Genomic DNA, 20,915 nt, shown 5'->3' on the forward strand with positions numbered 1-20,915 from the left:
TTGATCCCTATGGTTGAAATATGATGTTACTAGAAATACCTGGCAACTTTTAATAGTTATAAGTGTTTATGGATCCTAAATTAAACTGGGGAAATGAAGTATGCACAGCAAATGAGTCTGGGTTGTCTTGCTGTTCCTGAAGGGCAACACCAGGCAGATAAGAGAACACTTGTTTACTAATTGCTGGAAACATGAGGCTGCAGGATTTCATTACTGTTGTGCTAAAAGGGATGCTTTTCTTACTGGTGTGAGCCCTGACCAACAGCAGGACCGCTTGACAGTTTAAAATTTATAGCTTTGTGCAAGTGGACATAGCAATTGCATGAAATCTTAATCCTCAGGTGTAAACTACTGTAATAGATTGGATTTTGCTTTTGATTCTTTTAAATTAAAGGGCAGACTTCATTATAAACGAGAGAAGTGGCAGGCAAGCATTTTGTGCGAATGTGGCTGATAATGTTTTGATAATGTGATATTAAAATCAGTGATTTTTCATGCTGCCTTGTCATCTAATTACAGTACTATGCGCTGCAAATCTTGGAAAATGTAATAAAAACCAGGTGGAAGATTCTCCCCAGAAATCAGTGTGAAGGTAAGTGACCAGAATTAATATCTCCTATTCCTGTGATGAAAACTCCTTCCCCTCCCAACTCCATTAGGAACAGAAGTAGGCGATTTAGCCACCCAACCCTGCTTGCCATTCAATTATATCATGGTTACCCTTTGATATCTACTCCTAAATAATCTGTTGATCTAAGTTTAGAAAGCTCCAATTGTCCAGAATCCGTAGCTTTTTGGGTAAGAGTTCTAGGTTTAAAATTTTGTCTTCTGGATTTCTTCCTTCAGAGGAAATGGTTTTTCTATTTGCCCTATTGAATTCTTAACATTTTAACCACCTTGATCAGATCATCCCTCAATCGCCTACACTCAAGGAAATACAAGCCAAATTTTTGCAGTCTTTCCTCATAATTTAACCCTCTAAGCCTGCTATCATTCTAGTGAATGTGCTAAATTCCCTCCAAGGTCAATATGCCTTTCCTGAGGTCCACATGGCATCTGACCATGGCTCCATATAATTGTAGCACAACTTCCTGCGCTTGTGTAATCCAACGCCTCTGAGATAAAGACCATCTTTCCATTAACCTTTTTTGCCCTAACTTTAAATGATTTGTGTACTTGGAGTCCCAAAGCACTCTGGTCCTCAACAACCTATTTTCCAGGTAATACCATTAATGGACAGTTTCTGGTCGCATCCCTACAATTGATGTCAAACTGACAGGCCAGTCATTACCTGGTTTCTCTCCCACTCTTCTAAATATTGGAAAATTTTACTGTCTGATGGTGCAAATCCTGAATCGATTGTTTAAAAAGATTACAGTACAGTTAACACTCCTGCAATTTCTTCACCATCTTTTAATATGCTGGGGTGGAAACTACGGAGTTCTGGAGATTTATCTATGCCAAGTCCCACCATGTTCTCTTTATTAATAAAGTTAATATTGAATACAGGTTCCTCACAATTAGCAATGTTCAATTCCAATGTATTTCCTTTCATGGAATGAAAACAGGAGGTGGCCTGTGCTGGCTCTTCGAAAAACCTATCTAGTTAGTCTCACTTCCCTGCCCTTTGCCCTTTACCATCCAATTTTTTCTGGTATTTATCCAGTTCCCTTTTTGAAAGTTATTATTGAATCTACTTCACTATTCTTTCAGGCAGTGCATTTCAGATCATAACTCAGAGAGAGGAAACATTCTCCTTATCTTGCCTCTGCTGCTTTTGCCAATTATCTTAAATTTGTGTCCTCTTGCTACCACTCTTTTTGTCACTGGAAGTAGGTTTCTCTTTATAATCTTTCAACCCTGGCAATTTTAAACACCTCTATTAAATCTCTCCCTAACCTCTTTTCAAGAACAATCACAGCTTCTTTACTATCTCAAAGTAAATGAGGTCCTGGTGCCATTCTAATAAATCTCTTTTGCATTCTCTTCATAAGTGTAGTGACCAGAATTGGACATAGTACAAAAATTTGGCTTAACAGCTTTCCTAAAAAGAGTGTCTTATTCTGGATTCTAGTTGAATGGATATTAGCAGCCCTCTGCCAGCTTGCCAAGTGTCCATTTTTAATGAGTGTTGAAACCAAGTGTTGTAAGGCCATGTTCCTGGAGGGAACAGGTTAGGTTGGGGCAGGGGGGAGCAGTTTAAGCCCTTTCGTTTACTATCTGGGGCACTCCACTGCAGGAGCAGTGAAACAGACCAATTGCTGTACTGAAGTCAGCTAATCCAGCACTCGAGGATTGAACCAGAAATTATCTTGGTCTGTGTGACTTAGCCAGGCATAACTGGCGCCTTTTTGTTTTTGTCCAACATTGGTTGTGATAACTGAGCAGTCATTCTGACATTAGAGGGAGCTGAAAAATGTATTTGTCAAAATGGAATTGGTAAAGAATTTTGTTTCCGTTGTTCTTGGTATGTGGGTGACCATCAAAATCACACATTGGCAATTCATTGTTGCCCTTGAAGGTGATGGTGAGCCTTCTTGAACTGCTACAGGTGTCCTGAGGATGCTTCCATGATATTAGGTATGGAATGCCCAGATTTTTAACCACTGGTAAAGGATTGGTGCTATGTAATTGATTTTGAAAGAGCCATTATCTTTTAGGGGTTTTTTCACTTTGGCAGCTCCAGTCTTGTTACTTCCATATCGATGAACATGTTGGAGAAACTAATTTGCATTGTCTACTGTAAATATGTTTATTACATTGATTTTTAAATTTGTGCAAGGATGGAGCACTGTTTGAACTTCATTCTACAGCTTTGTGTGGATAGATGGCATCTGTGGCAATGACCTAACTATTAAAGTGACTTGTTAATTTTGTCTTAAATCTAAAGATCATCTGCTTCATGTTTAGAAACTTGTAAAATGGTGAGTGTGGTGTATTGTTTATTACCTCCAAAGGTTCACGAGACTAATCCTGGGATGGTGGAGTTGTCTTATGAGGAGAGATTGAGGAAATTGGGCCTGCGTGCTCTAGAGTTTAGAAGAATGAGAGGGGATCTCATTGAAGTATACAAAATTCTTACAGGGCTCGACCGGGTAGATGCAGGAAGAATGTTTCCCCTGGTTCTTGGGGTGGTGGGGTTTGGGTGGGGGGGGGCAGCCTCAGAATAAGAGCTAGGCCATTAGGACCTAGATGAGGTGGAACTTCTTCAGTCAGAGGGTGATGAATCTTTAGAATTCTCTGCCCCAGAGGACTGTGGAGGCTTAGTCATCGAATATGTTCAAAGCAGAGGTCGATAGATTTCTACACACCAATGACATCAAAGGATATGAGGATAGTACTGGACGTTGAGGTAAAAGATCACTCGTGATCCAGTTAAATTGCGGAGCACCTTTGAGGGGCCAAATGGCCTATGCCTACCCCTACTCCTTCGACCCTTTGACACTGAAGGTGGGCGGGGCTAATATTTTCACTTTGTTAGCCTTAGCTTTTGGGATATATTGTTTACAAACAAATGGATGGATTTCAACGGAACTTGGTACACAGGCTGTGGCCCAAGGAACAGCTGATTTGTTTTTGCAATGATCTGGATCCAGGAATATTTAAAGGATCCATAAACATTGAGAGATAGAAGAATTGACTTCTTTAAGAATGTTGTGGGTTGTCTCAACTGCTATGGTGCAATTTGTCACAGCTATCAAAATGTGAGCAGAGATTTCAGAGCAGGTTGTTGGATGTGGATTGTCCTGAAGTCTCTTCAGGGAGATGGAAGTTCTTAATAAAACATGTCTTTTTTTCAGCTATGTAATAACGGCACATCAACCAGGCAGGGAAAATCCTCGAGGAAGAGCTGAATAATTGTAATAACGTTGAATTGAATGGTGGAAGTATGCACTCTACTGAGTGGCCTCTTCACTTGTTATATCAGTAATAGTAGGGTGTGATGAGTTAACACTGAAGTAAGCTGTATATGGAAGAAGAGGGGAAAAAACTAGGTTAAAATGATCACTCTTGAGTCATGAATTCGAACCACGTGTAAAGCACTTTGTTTACAGCTATTAAAAACAATTTGTTGGGTTGGTCTGTTAAAATTTTCTTCATCTAAAGTCAAATGTAATTGCTACTCATGAATGAACCGCCTACATCACTTAAATGACTTTTATCTTCCACTTAATATAGGAATTAAAAAATATGTTGTTGGATTGATTATTAAAACTTCATCTGATCCTGTTAACATTGAGGTAAGTTTTCACCAAATTATACTATGCATACTCTGTCAATTCTGAATTCTGCCTATAAATGTTTACTGAGTTATTTATTTTTGTTTTAGAAGGAGAAGGTTTACATTGGAAAACTAAACATGATTTTGGTTCAGGTGAGGTCCAGGATGGTTTGTGAGTAGTGTCTCTTGCAGTTCTTTTAAATGTGTGTATATTTCTAACTTTATTATTCCAGCAATATAATGAAGTATATGTTGGAAAAGAAATATGATAGCTTCTTGGTTCTCATTTATTTTGTATGTTGAGCTTAAGATTCTGGCAGTATATACTAGCACATGGGGTATTCTTTGTTTAACACCATCCACATTCATTTACAGTAGGTGTAAACCTAAGTTTCAAATTGAGTACAACCTGATTTTCAACTTGACTCTTCTGTGCCCTATACCAAGATATCTCCCAAAAATTCTTGTATTTTCCAGTGCTACTATATCTTTTTAGTTCTGTACATTTTGACAGGAAGTTCTGTTCTTAGAACTATTGGAATTTAAATTCTGTTCTGAATGTAACCATTCATTACTGATGCATTTATTCTACTGTTAAAACCTTTTCATGTTGGTGTAAAATAGAGTTGGACACCTCTTCCACATAGGATTGAACCTCTTACCAAAATGGGAAGAATTGGGATCAAAGTACAACTAAATCTTGCAAGCCAGCTCAGTTGGTGGTTGGAGACTCACTAACCTTAACTTTCTTTAACAATCTGAAAATAAAGCAGACCTGTTCTGACTCTCCTTTTTAGCTTAAATGGGGACCTTGGCCATTAAAGCCAGAATGGGTGTTTCATGAAAGACAGACTTAGTGTTAATAGGCTAATTTGTGTTGAGCTTTCCAGTACTGATTGTCAGTACACCGTCCTGTCTTCTAAACATTCTACGTGTGATGTTTGCATATTTTTTGTAACATGTCAAAAATGCTGCATTGACTGGGACTGGCAAATAAATACTTTAGTTGATGGAATGGTTAGCAGTTGTTATCAGGTGCTGAGTGACTAGAGATACTAGAGCAAAGAACTTTTATTTAAAAAAATCACTACATTGATTGCAAATGTCTAAATGAGATTAAACCTAGCTTTGAGATGAGATTAACAGGGATCCTGCACATCTAGACAAGCAACACTTTGATAATCTAAGGAAGTAGGCCCTTTTCTCATCTGGATGTGCTTCAGGCTGGTCAGAGGTATCAGAATGTTTGTACTTCTATGTCTCAATGTTTGCTAATGTGGAGCAGCTGCAGTAATTGATGGAGGAAAATATTGACTATTTTACCTTTTTAAGCTATCTTGCACTAAATCTTTAATAACATTTGGTTATTTACACAGATACTCAAACAGGAATGGCCAAAACACTGGCCCACATTCATCAGTGACATTGTAGGTGCAAGTAGAACTAGTGAGAGCTTGTGTCAGAACAACATGATTATTCTTAAATTGCTGAGTGAGGAGGTGTTTGATTTCTCCAGTGGGCAGATGACTCAAGTTAAAGCAAAACATCTGAAGGACAGGTATAACTTGGATTTTTTTTATTCAAGTCAACTTTGTTTTGTGTGTTTCAAGTTATTCCAGGTACTTAATTAGTGACTTCTTGTTTCTTTACAGCATGTGCAATGAATTCTCTCAGATATTCCAGCTGTGCCAGTTTGTCATGGTAAGTAAGAAATTTCAATTTTTAAATCTTCCTTTTTTCATTAGTTCAGGCAGACTTCAGCTCAAGCTTTTGTGGTTTTTTTTGGCTGTAGGAAAACTCTCAAAATGCACCTCTTGTTCAAGCAACCTTGGAAACATTGCTGAGATTCTTGAACTGGATTCCACTTGGATATATCTTTGAAACTAAATTAATTAGTACACTGATCTATAAGGTATGTGCATTCTTTATTTTCAGGACCTGCAGAAGATTGTTTAAGCAAATGTAGGCAAAACGAAATAACATGCTGCTTTTCCTTTTAGTTTCTGAATGTGCCCATGTTCAGAAATGTAACTCTGAAGTGCCTGACAGAGATAGCTGGAGTGAGCGTCAGCCAGTATGAAGAACAGTTTGTTACTCTCTTTACATTAACAATGATACAACTGAAACAGGTATTTCAACCACTCCTTCTATAACCCCCCCCCTGCAACTTTGTGAAAGCAGTAATTCTAGTACTGTGCTCTCTCTGAATCTCCAGATACTAATATCAAAACCAGTACAGGAATAGTGTACTTTAATATCCAAGCCTTTTTCCTCGTGGGTCACATTATGCTTATTAGACAACCTTCGAGCACTGTAAAGCTTAAATCAATTTCCATTAATTTGCATAGATCTGGCTTCAATTTACCCATCAGTGAGAAAACTATTAAAAACAGTCTTTCTAAGAAAAATGAGATATGGCAGAGAGATGAAATGGCATTCCAAAACTTTGGGCCCTGGGCAACTGAAGGTATGGCCACTAATGAGGGAGCAGTTATAATCGGGAATGCGTAAGAGGCCAGAATTTAGAGGCACTTCGATATCCTGCTGGGTTGTCAGTTGGAGGAGATTGCAAAGATGGGGAGGGCCGAGACCAAGGAAGGATTTGAAATCAAGGGTGAGAATTTTAAATTGGCTATCTGGGAGCCAGTGAATCAGTGTGGGTCAGTGAGCACAGGGGTGGCAGGGGAATGGGACTTGCAGCATGTTAAGACATGGGTGGATGACCTTGAGTTTATGGAGGATAGAATATGGGAGACCAGCCAGGAGTGTGTTGGTATAGTTGATTCTAGAGGTAATGAAGGCATCAACGAGATTTCAGTAGCAGATGAGCTGAGATGAGCAAAGTTGAGTGATGCTACAGAGGTGGAAATAAGTGGTCTTGATGATGGCTGGAGTTAGATCAGAAGCTTAGGATCATTTGTGACACCAAGTTTGTGAACAGACTGGCTTTATCTCAGATTGTTGCTAGGGGGAGGGATGAAATTTGTGACTAGGGAATGGAGTTTGCAATGGGACTGAAAACAATGGCTTCAGTCTTCCCAATATTTAATTGGAGGAAACCTGTCATCTGGTGCTGGATGTTGCTAAGCAGTCTGATAATTTTAACAACAGCAAAGGAGTTGAGGGAGGGGAGGATGAGTTAGAGCTGGGTGTTGTTGATGTATATGTGAAAACTAGCATTGTTTTTGGGTGTCATCAAGGAGCAGCGTACAGATTAGCAATAAACCCTTGGGGAACACCAGAGGTAGCAGTGTGGGAGCAGGAAGAGAAGCCATTGCAAGTGATTCTTTGTGATTAGATAGCTAACATTAGGACAGGTGAGAACAGTCCCACCCAGCTGGATAATAGTGGGGAGGTATTGGAGGAGGATGGTGTGGTCAACCATGTCAAAGGCTGCAGACAGGACGAAGAGAGAGTTTTACCTTTGTCCTAGTGACATAGGATGTCATTTGTGACTTTGAGAGCTGTATTAGTTCGGTGGCAGGGTGATTGGAACAATTCAAACGTGGAGTTCTGGGAAAGATGGGAACAGATTTGGGAGGCAACAACATGTTCAGAGACAGGAGAGGGAGGTTGGAGATGGAATGGTAGTTTGCAAGGACATAAGAACCAAGGTTGTGTTGAGGATATAGTGCTATGCAAGAGGTTGATATGCAAGATATGGACTCATGGACTTAGGGGTAATATGTTAGCATGAATGCAGGATTTATTAATGGACAAGAAACAGTAGAATAAATGGGACATTTTCAAGTTGGCAAGCTGTAACTGATAGTGCTTCAAGGATCAGTGCTGGAACCTCAGCTATTTATCTCTAATAACTTAAAGAGACCATGGGTAATGTATCTAAGTTTGCTGACAATGCAAAGCTTGGTGAAAACATAAGCTTGAGAGGGATGCAGAGGCTGCAAAGAGATACAGTGGAAGTGAGTGGACCAGATGGCAGATGTGCAGTAATATGGGGAAGTGTGAGGCTATTCACTTTGGCAATAGGAATAGAAAAGCAGAATATTTTAAGGCATGAAACTTTTGACCGTTGATATTCAAGGAGCTTCCATCTCACTGTGGTTTCAGGCCAATCCATATCCAGCATTCTGCTCTGAAAACTCTGCTCACACTTTGACAGCTGTGACAAATTTCACCACAGTAGCTGAAGCAACCCACAACATTCTTAAGAAAAATTAATTTGCCCTATCTCCCAAAGTTAACATTTTTTTTACAAGTTCCAAGATTTGTTTTCCCGTCCTTGCCAAAAACTGATCAGTTCTTCCTTGGGCCATGCCCTATCTCTGTTCCAAGCTTTGTTGAAATCCACCCATTAGTTTTTGAGATATATTGTTTACAGGCAAATGAACTACCGAGTGGAAACATTACCTCCCCCACTTCAGTGGCGGAGGTAATTAAGTAGACAAATGGCTTGCTGGCCTTTATTCCAAGTGTTGGAGTACAGAGATAAGGAGGAAGTCTTTCTACAATTGTTTAGGGCTTTCCACACCTGGAGTACTGTGCACAGTTTTGCTCTACATATCTGTGGAAAGATATGCACTTGCCTTGGCAGTACAGTGAAAGTTCAGTAGATTGGTTCCTGGGATGAGAGGGTTGTTCCATGATTAGAGGCCGAGTAAATTGTGTCTATACTCTCAAGTTTAGAAGAACGGGAGGGGGGAGATCTCTTTGAAGCATACAAGATTCTAAAGTAGTTTGATAGGGTAGGCGCTGTTGTTTCTCGTTTCCCTTAGCTGGGATAGGGTGATAATTTGATGAGAAATTTCTCCACTCGACAGTTGGAATTCCCTACCTCAGAAGGTTGTGGATGCTCCATCATTGAGCATATTCAAGGTTGGAATAGATAAATATTTGATCTTTCAGGGAACCAAGGAATATGGGGAATGGGTGAGAAAGTCGAGTTGAGCTAGAAAGTCAATGTGGTATTGAATGATGGAGCAGGATTGAGGGGCCATATGGTTTACTCCTATTTCTAATATTCTCTTACCATTTTATTTAAAAAAACTAATGTAGCACTCGCTGTATGTTGCTTCTGGACTCTGTCACTCATTTCTAAGTGTTTTAAGTTTTAGTCTGGTCCTGGTGAATTCACCAATTGATATAGACCAAAAGAAGAATATAAGTGCACAAAATGTTGATGTGTCTGGTATGTGATTATAAGTGTCTTGAATGTGCAACTTAGAAGTATTGAATAAGTACTTCACAGTTGGAATCTGAGAAACTTTATGCTTAATTAAGTACTTGGCATTGGAATGGAGGGGTGGGATCAATAGGTACAAGGAATTGGAATGTGGTAAAGAACAGTGTCTGGGGTTAAAGGAAGAATGGAAGGGTGCTTCCTCTGCATTGAAAGTGAAAAGTCATCCTGGAAATGAGGCTAAGGATAGGTATTGTCTGTGTCTTTACAAGAGAATGGCTCAGGAATATTATTTATAAATGTATGGAATTTACATAGGAATATTTTTGTTTTGGGCTTATGTTTTGGATTGTATTTTATAGAAGCATATTGTGCGCTGCCAGAGCCATTAAAGATTATGGAGTGAAAGGGACTTTTTAAAGATGTGCTTAGGCAAGGTAAAATGAAGGTTTTTGCATTTCAGCTACAAAGATGTGCCTAAGCTTGGATCTATTCTTAAGTACAGAGGGGAACAATCTACCTCACTTCTTCATTGGCTTCTTGGCTCCAGAAGCTGGAATTAAAATGCAGTAAGTAGGAGTCTTGACAAGGTGGATGTGGAGAGAATGTTTCCTCTTGTGGGAAAATCTAGAACTAGGGGGTCACTGTGTAAAAACAAGGGGTCACCCATTTAAGATAGATGAGAAATCTTTTGAGGGTCGTAAGTCTTTGGAGCTCTCTTCCTCAAAAGGCGATGGAAACTGTGTCTTTGAATATTTTTAAGGCAGAGGTATATAGATTCTTGATAAGCAAGGGGGTGAAAGGTTAATCGGGTGTAGGTGGGAATGTGGAGCTGAGACAACAACCAGATCAGCCATGCTCTTATTGAAGGGTGGTGTGGCCTACTCCTAATTCATACATTCGTTTAAGATTTGTATCACCTGAACTGAAAAAATAAAAATGTTAAATAAAAGTAAAAATACCTGGAAAAACTCAGCAGGTCTGGCAGCATCTGCGGAGAGGAACACAGCTAACGTTTCGAGTCTGTATGACACTTCAACAGAACTAAGTAAAAGTAGAAGAAAGGTGAAATATAAGCTGGTTTAAGTGTGTGTGTGTGTGTGTGTGTGTGTGTGTGTGTGTGTGTGTGTGTGTGTGTGTGGGGGGGGGGGGAGGTAGGACAAGCAGAGCTGGATAAAGGGCCAGTGATTGGTGGAGATAGCCAAAAGAGGTCATAGACAAAAGGACAAAGAGGTCTTGAAGGTGGTGATATTATCTAAGGAATGTGCTAATTAAGGATAGAAAGCAGGACAAGCAAGGTACAGACAGCCCTAGTTGGGGTGGGGTGAAGGAATCGAAATAGGCTAAAAGTAGAAATAAAACATTGGATGGAAATACATTTAAAAATAATGGAAATAGGCGGGAAAAGAAAAATTTATATAAATTATTGGGGAAGGGGGGGGGGATGGAGGAGAGGGTTCATGATCTAAAATTATTGAACTCAATATTCAGTCCGGAAGGCTGTAAAGTGCCTAGTCGGAAAATGAGGTGGTGTTCCTCCAGTTTGCGTTGAGCTTCGCTGGAGCAATGCAGCAGGCCAAGGACAGACATGTGGGCATGAGAGCAGGGTGGTGTGTTAAAATGGCAAGTGACAGGGAGGTCTGGGTCATGCTTGCGGACAGACCGAAGGTATTCTGCAAAGCGGTCACCCAGTTTGCGTTTGGCCTCTCCAATGTAGAGGAAACCACATTGGGAGCAATGAATGCAGTAGTCAAAATTGAAGAAAGTGCAAGTGAAATGCTGCTTCACTTAAAAGGACTGTTTGGGCCCTTGGATGGTGAGGAGAGGGGAAGTAAAGGGGCAGATGTTGCACCTTCTGCAGTTGCATGGAAAGGTGTCCTGGGAGGGGGTCGAGATGTAGGGGGTGATGGAGGAGTGGATCAAGGTGTCCCGGAGGGAACGATCCCTGCGGAATGCCACCAAGGGGGGTGAAGGGAAGATGTGTTTGGTGGTAGCATCATGCTGGAGTTGGCGGAAATGGCAGAGGATGATCCTTTGAATGTGGAAGCTGGTGGGGTGATAAATGAGGACAAGGGGGTCCCTATCATGTTTCTGGGAGGGAGAGGAAGGTGTGAGGGCGGATGCGTGGGAGATGGACCGGACACAGTTGAGGGCCCTGCTAACTACCGTGGGTGGAAAACCTCAGTTAAGGAAGAAGGAAGACATGTCAGAGGAACTATTTTTGAAAGTGACATCATCAGAACAAATGTGACGGAGGTGAAGGAACTGAGAGAATGGGATGGAGTCCTTACGGGAAGCAGGGTGCGAGGAGTTGTAATCGAGGTAGCTGAGGGAGTCGGTGGGCTTGTAAGGAATATTGGTGGTTGGTGGATAGAGGGCCAGTGATAGGTGGAGATAGCTAAAAGATGTCATAGACAAAAGAACAAAGAGGTGTTGAAGGTGGTGATATTATCTAAGGAATATGCTAATTAAGGGTAGAAAGCAGGACAGGCTATCACCAGAAATTGAGACAGCGAGGTCAAGGAAGGGGAGAAAAGTGTCAGAGATGGATCATGTGAAAATGATGGAAGAAAATTTGAAGCAAAATTAATAAATTTTCAGATATTAAATAAATTTTCAAATAAATCCAGACGAGAGCATGAAGCAGCACCAAAGCAATCATCGATGGAGCGGAGAAAGAGTTGTGGGAGGGGACCAGAGTAGGACTGGAACAAGGAATGTTCCTTGTACCCCATAAAGATACAGGCATAACTGGGGCCCATGCGTTACCCATAGCCACACCTTTTTATTTGGAGGAAGTGAGAGGAGTTTAAGGAGAAATTGTTCAGCCAGACAGAGGAGAGTAGTGGTGGATGGGGATTGTTCGGGCCTCTGTTGAAGGAAAAAGTGGAGAGCCATCAGACCATCCCGGTGGGGGATGGAGGTGTAGAGGGATTGGACGTCCATGGTGAAGAGGAGGCGGTTGGGGCCAGGGAACTGGAAATTGTTGATATGATGTAGGGTGTCAGAGGAATCACGGATGTAGCTGGGAAGGGACTGGACAAGGGGAGAGAGAATGGAGTCAAGATAGCAAGAAATTAGTTCCGTGGGGCAGGAACAGGCTGACATGATTGGTCTGCCGGGACAGTCCTGTTTGTGGATTTTAGGTAGGAGGTAGAAGGGGGCTATCCGAGGTTGGGAGACTATCAGGTTGAAAGCTGTGGAAGGAAGATCCCCAGAGGAGATGAGGTCAGTAACAGTCCTGGAAACAATGGCTTGATGTTCAGTGGTGGGGTCATGGTCCAGGGGGAGGTAAGAGGAAGTGTCTGCGAGTTGACGCTCAGCCTCTGCTAGGTAGAGATCAGTGTGCCATAAAAATCTTAGTTGTAGTAGACCAAAACTTATTCCAACATGGTCCTTCAAGTCCATGGGTGGTTAATATGCTGATTTTTGGTGAATGATCACTGTGTCAAAAGACTTGATCGAGAATTACATTTACTGCAGTAGTCAGTAACTTGCCGTGGTATTATTGTTCAATGAACAGAATTTGAAAAACAGCTCTTGAATATCTTAATTACCTTTTTTTACATTTTCCTCTTGGTTTTTTCCTTTTCTCTTTATTTCCTCCAACCTTGCTGTCTTCAGTGAGTTTTCAATGCATTATTCCAGGATGAAAGCTAACTGATTTTAACTGCATCATATGCAGTTTTGTGCAAACTACATTATTACCTATCTGGAAACAATTCATAAGCTTTACTTACATTTGACAGGATTTGAGCTTGTTTGAAGCAGTTGAGTAGAAAAAATTGTGACTGTAGGTGATTCAATGTTGGAGTAATAACTGAGTTAATTTTTCTAAACTTATTATTAGATGCTTCCTTTGAACACCAACATTCGAGTGGCTTATGCCAATGGAAAGGACGATGAACAGAATTTCATCCAGAACTTGAGCTTATTTCTTTGTACGTTTTTGAAAGAACATGGGCAGCTTATTGAAAAACGATTGAATCTGAGAGAAACTCTTATGGAGGTAAGAGGATTTTAGCAAATGTTATTTTGTATAATGTTGGTATAAATTATTGTGCATAATTGGGGAAAGAAAAGAATTGAATTTAAATGTGTCTATTCCACAGGCTCTACATTACATGTTGCTTGTGTCCGAAGTGGAAGAAACTGAAATATTCAAAATTTGCCTTGAATATTGGAACCATTTAGCTTCTGAGCTCTACAGGGAAAGTCCATTCTCAACACCTGCATCGCCTGTGCTTTCTGGAAGTCAGCATTTTGATGTTCCTCCGAGAAGACAACTTTATTTGCCAGTGTTGTCTAAAGTGAGCATTAAGGGGTTGTTTATGGAAATCTGTACTATGCACTATTCTTTCGGTAAATGTTAATCACTGGGCACTTAGAACCATTAAGTAATGTTCATTGAGATTTATCCTTTCTACGGAGGGTGTCACATCACTTAGAATCATTGTCCCTTTTACGAAATATATACATTTCTTTAATGTCCGGATCAAGATATTTTTCAACATCGTTGTATATAAGCACTTATTGAAACAATACTTAGGACTGCTTCTGATGAAGATGAACTTTCAGTTGTTTGAAATTATCTGTATTTCCAAAAAAAAATGCTCTTTAAATAGCATAACTTTAAATATGTGGATTATTCCATGTGATTTGATAACCACGACACATAACTGAATTGCCACACGCAAAACTTATAATATAATATCCCTCAAAGGTTCGCCTCTTAATGGTCAGTCGTATGGCCAAACCAGAAGAGGTACTTGTGGTGGAAAATGACCAAGGCGAGGTTGTGCGAGAATTCATGAAGGATACAGACTCCATCAACTTATATAAAAATATGAGAGAAACACTTGGTAAGGTTTTCTCCTCCTTCTCCAGCTAGGGCATTGTTAAAAATCTCTAAACATGTTTAAAACTAAGCAGGTCGATGGCTGTAATTGCTGTCCAACATATTTTTGTGCCTATAATCATTGTTCAACTGCAAGAGAATATGGAATAGGAACAGGGAACAGTCATTTGGCCCATTGAGCCTGCCCCACCATTCAAACAGATCATGGCTGATCTGAGTGTAGCCTTAACTTCACATTCCTGCCTTGCTGCTGCTCCCCCTGCCACCCCCCACCCAATAACCTTTGACTCCTTTGTCAATAAAAAAAATGTCTTAACCCAGCCTTGAATATATTCAATGACCCAGCCTCCACTGCTCTTTAGGGAAAAGAATTCCAAAATGTAATGACACTCTGGGAGAAAAAATCCTCCTCAGATTCATCTTAAGTGTGGGGGACCCCTTATCTTTAAACTGTGTCCCCTAGTTCTAGACGCCCCCCCCACCCCCGCCAAGGGAAAACATTCTCCCAGCATCCAGCCAGTCAAGACCCATCAGAATCTTGTTTCAATAACATCATCTCATTCTTCTAAACTGCAATCAGTATAGGCCTAGCCTGCTCAGCTTTTCCTCATAAATAACCCTATCATCCCAAGAATCAGTAAGTGAACCTTCTCTAAACTGCTTCCAATGCAATTATATCCCTCCTTAAGGAGACTGAAACTGTGCGCATTACTCCAGATGCAACCTCACTAAGACCTTGAGCATTAGTAGCAACATTTTCTTACTTTTTTTACACCATTCCCTTTGCAATAATGACCAACATTTTATTTGCCCTCCCAATCAATTGCTGTATCTGCATGCCAGCTACTTGTGATTCATATGCCAGGATACCTAGATCCCTCTTTACCACAGATTTCTGCAGTTGCTCACTCTTTAATTAATATTCTTTTCTATTCTTCATGCCAAAGTTGGCAAGCTCTCATTTTCCTGCATTATACTGCCAAATGTTTGCCCACTTACTCATGTGTCTATATCCTTTTGCAGTCTGTGTCCTCTTCACAACTTGCTTTCTAACCTATCTTTGTGTTCTCAGCAAATTTAGCTACCATAACTTGCTCCAATCATCCATGTCATTCGCAGAATGTGACTAGTGGTTTCCGACAAGGGTGTGTTTTGGGACCTCAACGATTCACTATTTATTAATAACTATGATAGCCCCATATCTAAATTTGCTATGACACAAAAATATGCAACACTGGAAGCGTTGTGGCTAAAGGTGTAAGATTACATATAGTGATAGATTAAGTGAATGACCAAGACTATAACATAGATTACACAAACTAGGGTTGAATTCCCTTGAATTTAGAAGATTAAGGGGTGATTTGATTGAAGTTATTAAAATTTTAAATGGAGCGGATAGGGTAGATAGGGAGAAACTATTTCTACTGGTTGGAGAGGGAGTCTGGAACTAGGGGACATGGTCTAAAAATTAAACCCAGCCTTTTTAGGAGTGTGTTTGGAAGGACTTCTGCAGGCAAAGGATGGTTAAAGTTTGGAACTCTTCCACAAATGGCAATTGATGCTAAGCTATTTGTTAATTTTAAAACTAAAGTTGATAGATTTTTGTTAACCAAAAAGGTACTAAAGTATATGGGGCAAAGGTGGGCAGATGGAATTAGGTTGCAGATCAGCCATGAACTCATTGAATAGTGGAACAGTCTCAAGGGGTTAACTGTCCTTATATTCCTGTAAATTGTGTTTTGAAAAGTGTGCTGTGCACAGGAAATTTAGAGACCGTAATGTTAACTATTTCACATTGTTGGCTGTTCTTTTGCAGTGTACCTTACTCATTTAGACTATGCAGATACAGAACGCATTATGACTGACAAACTTCACAACCAAGTGAATGGTACTGAATGGTCATGGAAGAATCTAAACACCCTCTGTTGGGCTATTGGCTCAATTAGTGGTGCTATGCATGAGGAAGATGAGAAGAGATTTCTGGTGACTGTGATAAAAGTAAGTGTATTGATATTTCTGATGACCTTATGGAACTGTTTTTAGTTTGGTAACAATATATACAAGTAAAGCAAGGACAAAATACTGCACCAATAAATTTTGAGTAAATTTGCCAGATTTATGTGTATGGAGATGTATGATGTGTGGAGATTTAGAACATCAAAATGCGCAGTGTACCTGAATTTATACCACTGGTTGAATAGGAAATTATTAATTCGAGTTGGCACTTCAGTAGCACATCAGTTGGTGAAAAGTGGCATCAAGAGTTAGACTTGTGATGGCGGCAGTATGCATTACACAGCAGTATGGGTGATGTAATCAGTTGGAGCGCATGTTCCTGAAGTTGTCAGCATTGTATTGCTTGAACAGAGAAACCTGAGCTTGAGGAGAACATTCGGCAGTATACACAAGAACAAATATTTCAAGCAGAAACCTCACTGAAGGTGATCACCCCACAGAATAATGGAGAGGAAAGGATGTAGGTGATTTTTGTCTTAGATGTGCTTGTACTGTGCCCTTAATTCAAGTAAACCAAGGTGGTTGGAGTTTTCAAATCTGTGTATATAAAGACTTTAATAGGATGAAGACAGTGAGATAGCCACAAGAAAGAGTAATTAAGAGCATTATAAATGGCTCTTTGAAGCAAGAATGACCCCACGAATAACCCCTTAGAGGGAGGTTTTGTTTCTGGAGGCTCAATAGTTTGATTTTGTGACTGCAACCAGACCAGTGGTCCTGAATGCCGTGGGAAGAGCCATAAATGGAGGGGAAACAACTCTTGGAAAGGGTACAGAAGTAGCAAGAAGTCATGAAATATAAACGAACTTCTGCAAAAACTCAGCAGATCTGGCAGCATCTGTGGAAAGAGAAACAGTTAACTGTTCAGTCCAGCATGACTCTTCTTTGGACTCAACGTTATCTCCAGCATCCACAGTATTTTGCTTCTATTTTATTAACAAGTCATGATTCATTTAAATAAAAACGATAAATTAAAAGGTTGGATGTAGCTATTGCAGAGGAGTTTTGAGGACTTTTGATCTAGATTGAACTAACAAGACCTGAGGATAGTGATGTCAGCATGATGATGGTACTAAATTACTAGACCGAAACTGGTTGCTTATACCAAAACGATAAATTCTGGAGGGGGAAAAATGAAGTTTCTGCAAATTCTTTACATTAAGTAGTAGTCATGAGAATCTTTCTGTTCAGTTAATTTTTCTGTTGAAAGCTTTCTAGGTATGACCCTGTTAGAGAAACACAACACTATGGGTAACTTATGTTTACATGTGTTATCACCAAGGATTGCACTTTAGTTTCCTCCATCCTCCCACTCCCTTAACAAATGTGTGGAATTTACAGTACAGAAATAGATCATTCAGCCCAACTGGTTAGGATCAACACAAGCCTCCTTCCACCTTTCCCCATCATACCCTATCAGATAGACTTCCATTCCCCCTCATGCTTATCTAGTTTCCTCTTAAATACATTTAGTACCCTTAAGATAACAAGAAATAAGAGCAGGAGTTGGCCATTGAGCCTGCTCCACCATTCAGTGAGATTGTGGCTGATCTCATTGTGGCCTTAATGGCACTTTCTTGCCTGCTCCCCTAACCTTTAACTCCCTTGTGAATCAAAAATCTATCTTAACGCAGCTTTGAATATATTCAATGACAAGCTTTTTCACTGCTCTCTCTGGAAGAGAATTCCAAAGACTAACAACTCTTTGGGAGAAGGAATGCCTCCTCTTCTCCATCTTAAATGGGAGACCCCTTTATTTTTGAACTGTGCTCCCTTGTTCTAGGTTCCCCCATGAGATGAATTGTCCTCTCAGCATGCACCCTGTCAAGCCCCCCTCAGAATCTTATGTTTCAATAAGATCACCTCATTCTTCTAAACTCCAGTGACTATAGGCCTAACTTGCTCAATCTTTCCTCATAAGACCCTTCATCCCAGTACTCAACCTGATGAGCTTTTCTGTGCTACTTCCAATGCAAGCATGCAATAAAGGCCAGCGTTCTATTTGACTTCCTAATTATTTGCTGTATCTGCATGCTAACTTTTAGTGATTAAGTGCAAGGACAATTAAGACGATTAAAAGCAATTTTTTAAGTAGAAAAGAATTAAGCATGTTGTTCTTCATCTGACCTTTCCTTCAATGATCCACTCCAACTTCTTTAAAAGGGTTTTAGTGTCTATTTAATATACCCTACTCTATGCTTTCTAACCCTTCTTCCATCTTTTTCACTGGAAAAAGTTATTAACACTACATATCTTCTAATAAAGTAAGTGTTTTTGCTAGTAAGCAAAACTTTTGAATCCAGTGTCTAAATCTAGACAAGCATGGTCACATCAATTTTCTGTTTGGATTTAAATTGTAATATGTATTGTTTTAACTCCATAGGATCTTTTAGGACTGTGCGAACAGAAAAGGGGTAAAGACAACAAAGCCATTATTGCTTCAAATATCATGTATATTGTGGGTCAGTACCCACGTTTCTTGAGAGCTCACTGGAAGTTTTTAAAGACTGTGGTTAACAAACTGTTTGAATTTATGCATGGTAAGTTTGTCTGATAGAAAAATTTTAATTGTGTGTTTAAAGAAAATTGCTGGTACCCAGTATTCCTAGAGATTGGATCCCGTGCTCACAAATGAAAGTGAAGGGACTCTCAGACGTAACATAAGCATAGAACTAAAACTCGGCACATCAAACTTGTTTCTTCTGAAGACCATGTACAATGCACATTTTTAACATGGTCTCTGCTTATTTTTGGGATAGAATTTTCCATGGAAAACACTGAAAAGTTCAGATTGATAATACTCTAGAATGTTTCAACTCTTTTCAGAGCTTTTTCCTGTGGTGTCCTGTTATCCACCAGACATTTCTTCTGCAGCTATCGGATTAATTTAATTGCTGAATCATAAATTCAGCACTAAGGGAATCTATTAATATTTGTACTAATGCATTCCATCTAATGGATGTTAAATTTTAATGTTGAATTCCTGGATATCGTTTGAAGAGGTAAATTAGTAGAACAGCCCCATGTATCTAATCTGCACAAATTTGAATAGTTTGATTTTGAAATGGCACTGAAAGTCATGGTGAGTGCTGCTGTTAACACCTACAATCTCTAAGCATGAGTGCTGGCTTAAGTTACTATCATAATTGAATATTAATGTTAAACATAACATTCAGAAATTTATGGTTTCTATTTATGTGCTATTTGAAACTACAAGAGAGAAGAATGTTGTTTGTTTGGCAAGAGGAATGGACTATTCATCTTAGCTGGTGTATTCATTTAAAAAATAAACAGATCTGTCTTATGCTCATTTAATGAGAACTGTTAAAGGTAAAAAATTATTTAGAAAATCAAATTGGGTTATTTGTTGACTATCTGGTCAGGTATACAGGTTCAGAACAGAAAGATCTCAAGTACTTTGTGCACAAATAATTACTTTGCAGGGGAACCGCTGTACATTTGCAGATTCGTTTAACTGCTATTCTATGTACAGCAAGTTCTAAACAGCAGCAATAAAAAGTGCCATTCTATTTATATTTTCTTCTGAATTGCTGGATAGGCAGGTGAGATCTTGATTTAATAGCTCCCATGATGATGTGACATCTTGCATTGGTGTTAGCTTATGAAATACCATCAAGCCCAAGAGTAGGATTTGAAACTCCAACAACCTTTTGGTTCTGAGGTGACAATAACTTGGGCAAGATGACATTCCATGCCTTTCATCTGCCCCTGATGTAGTATTCTGTATTAATGTAAGATGAGCATAATCTGTTGTTCCTGAATAAATTGTAATTGTATTTTGCTGAGCAGAACTTTTTTCTTTTGTGACATTTGCAGTTTTCATTCCTTAACTGTATTCAGATTTAAATTTAAAATTTTGATTTTTTTTTTAATGAATTTAGAAACCCATGATGGAGTTCAAGACATGGCTTGTGATACTTTTATTAAAATTGCACAAAAATGTCGTCGACACTTTGTTCAGGTCCAAGTTGGTGAAGTAATGCCATTCATTGATGAGATCCTGAATAATATTAATACTATAATTTGTGATCTTCAGCCACAGCAGGTAAGGTTACAAACATTGTTTTGAAAAAGATTTCAAATTTAGATATTCAAGGGTTTATAAAAAAGGTGTAGATTGAAAGGCTCATATGCAAATCATTCAAAGTTAAATCCTTTTCCTCCCTTGGCATAATTCTGGTTCAAAATAAATTTTATTGTTCTCATTGTCAATAGGTTCACACATTTTATGAAGCGGTCGGTTATATGATAGGTGCTCAGACTGACCAGGCAGTACAAGAACATTTAATAGAAAAATATATGATGCTGCCAAATCAAGTCTGGGACAGTATAATCCAGCAGGCGACTAAAGTAAGTAATGGTATTTTAACATAACATATAATAAATTTATGCACATTTTACAATATTTAAGCATACTAACCTCCTTAACACAGAAGTGTGACGTTTGAAATTTCATTCCATGTTTAAACCAGACTAATTAGAATGGCATACTTGATCCTACATAAATTGTATAAATGCTGCTTTCTTCCCCATCTCCTACTGCTTTTTTTTCCTTTTCAACTGTTTATTGAGCCTCCCTAGTGAGCCCTGAGTAACTTTTTTTTATTTTAAGATATTAATCTTGCAGCATCTTTAAGACATAGTTGACTGGATTTGTG

General features: G+C 39.4%; 1 protein-coding gene across 4 annotated transcripts in view; it reads left to right on the forward strand.

Annotated features, from left to right (window-relative positions):
• The window catches only part of LOC121269313 (exportin-1), a 59,854-nt gene that overhangs the window by 11,273 nt on the left and 27,666 nt on the right, over nt 1–20,915 (forward strand). For all 4 annotated transcript variants that reach the window (XM_041173875.1, XM_041173869.1, XM_041173858.1 and 1 more), the window contains 14 exons: nt 520–592; nt 4,180–4,241; nt 4,331–4,375; nt 5,599–5,780; nt 5,875–5,923; nt 6,015–6,134; nt 6,223–6,351; nt 13,213–13,371; nt 13,475–13,672; nt 14,086–14,224; nt 16,037–16,218; nt 18,620–18,776; nt 20,139–20,302; nt 20,473–20,607. In XM_041173875.1, coding sequence (XP_041029809.1) covers nt 520–592; nt 4,180–4,241; nt 4,331–4,375; nt 5,599–5,780; nt 5,875–5,923; nt 6,015–6,134; nt 6,223–6,351; nt 13,213–13,371; nt 13,475–13,672; nt 14,086–14,224; nt 16,037–16,218; nt 18,620–18,776; nt 20,139–20,302; nt 20,473–20,607 — 1,794 coding nt within the window. The remainder of the gene's footprint in view (nt 1–519; nt 593–4,179; nt 4,242–4,330; nt 4,376–5,598; nt 5,781–5,874; nt 5,924–6,014; nt 6,135–6,222; nt 6,352–13,212; nt 13,372–13,474; nt 13,673–14,085; nt 14,225–16,036; nt 16,219–18,619; nt 18,777–20,138; nt 20,303–20,472; nt 20,608–20,915) is intronic.

Source organism: Carcharodon carcharias, chromosome 2 (genome assembly GCF_017639515.1).
Source record: "Carcharodon carcharias isolate sCarCar2 chromosome 2, sCarCar2.pri, whole genome shotgun sequence".
NCBI classification, from domain to species: Eukaryota; Metazoa; Chordata; class Chondrichthyes; order Lamniformes; family Lamnidae; genus Carcharodon; species Carcharodon carcharias.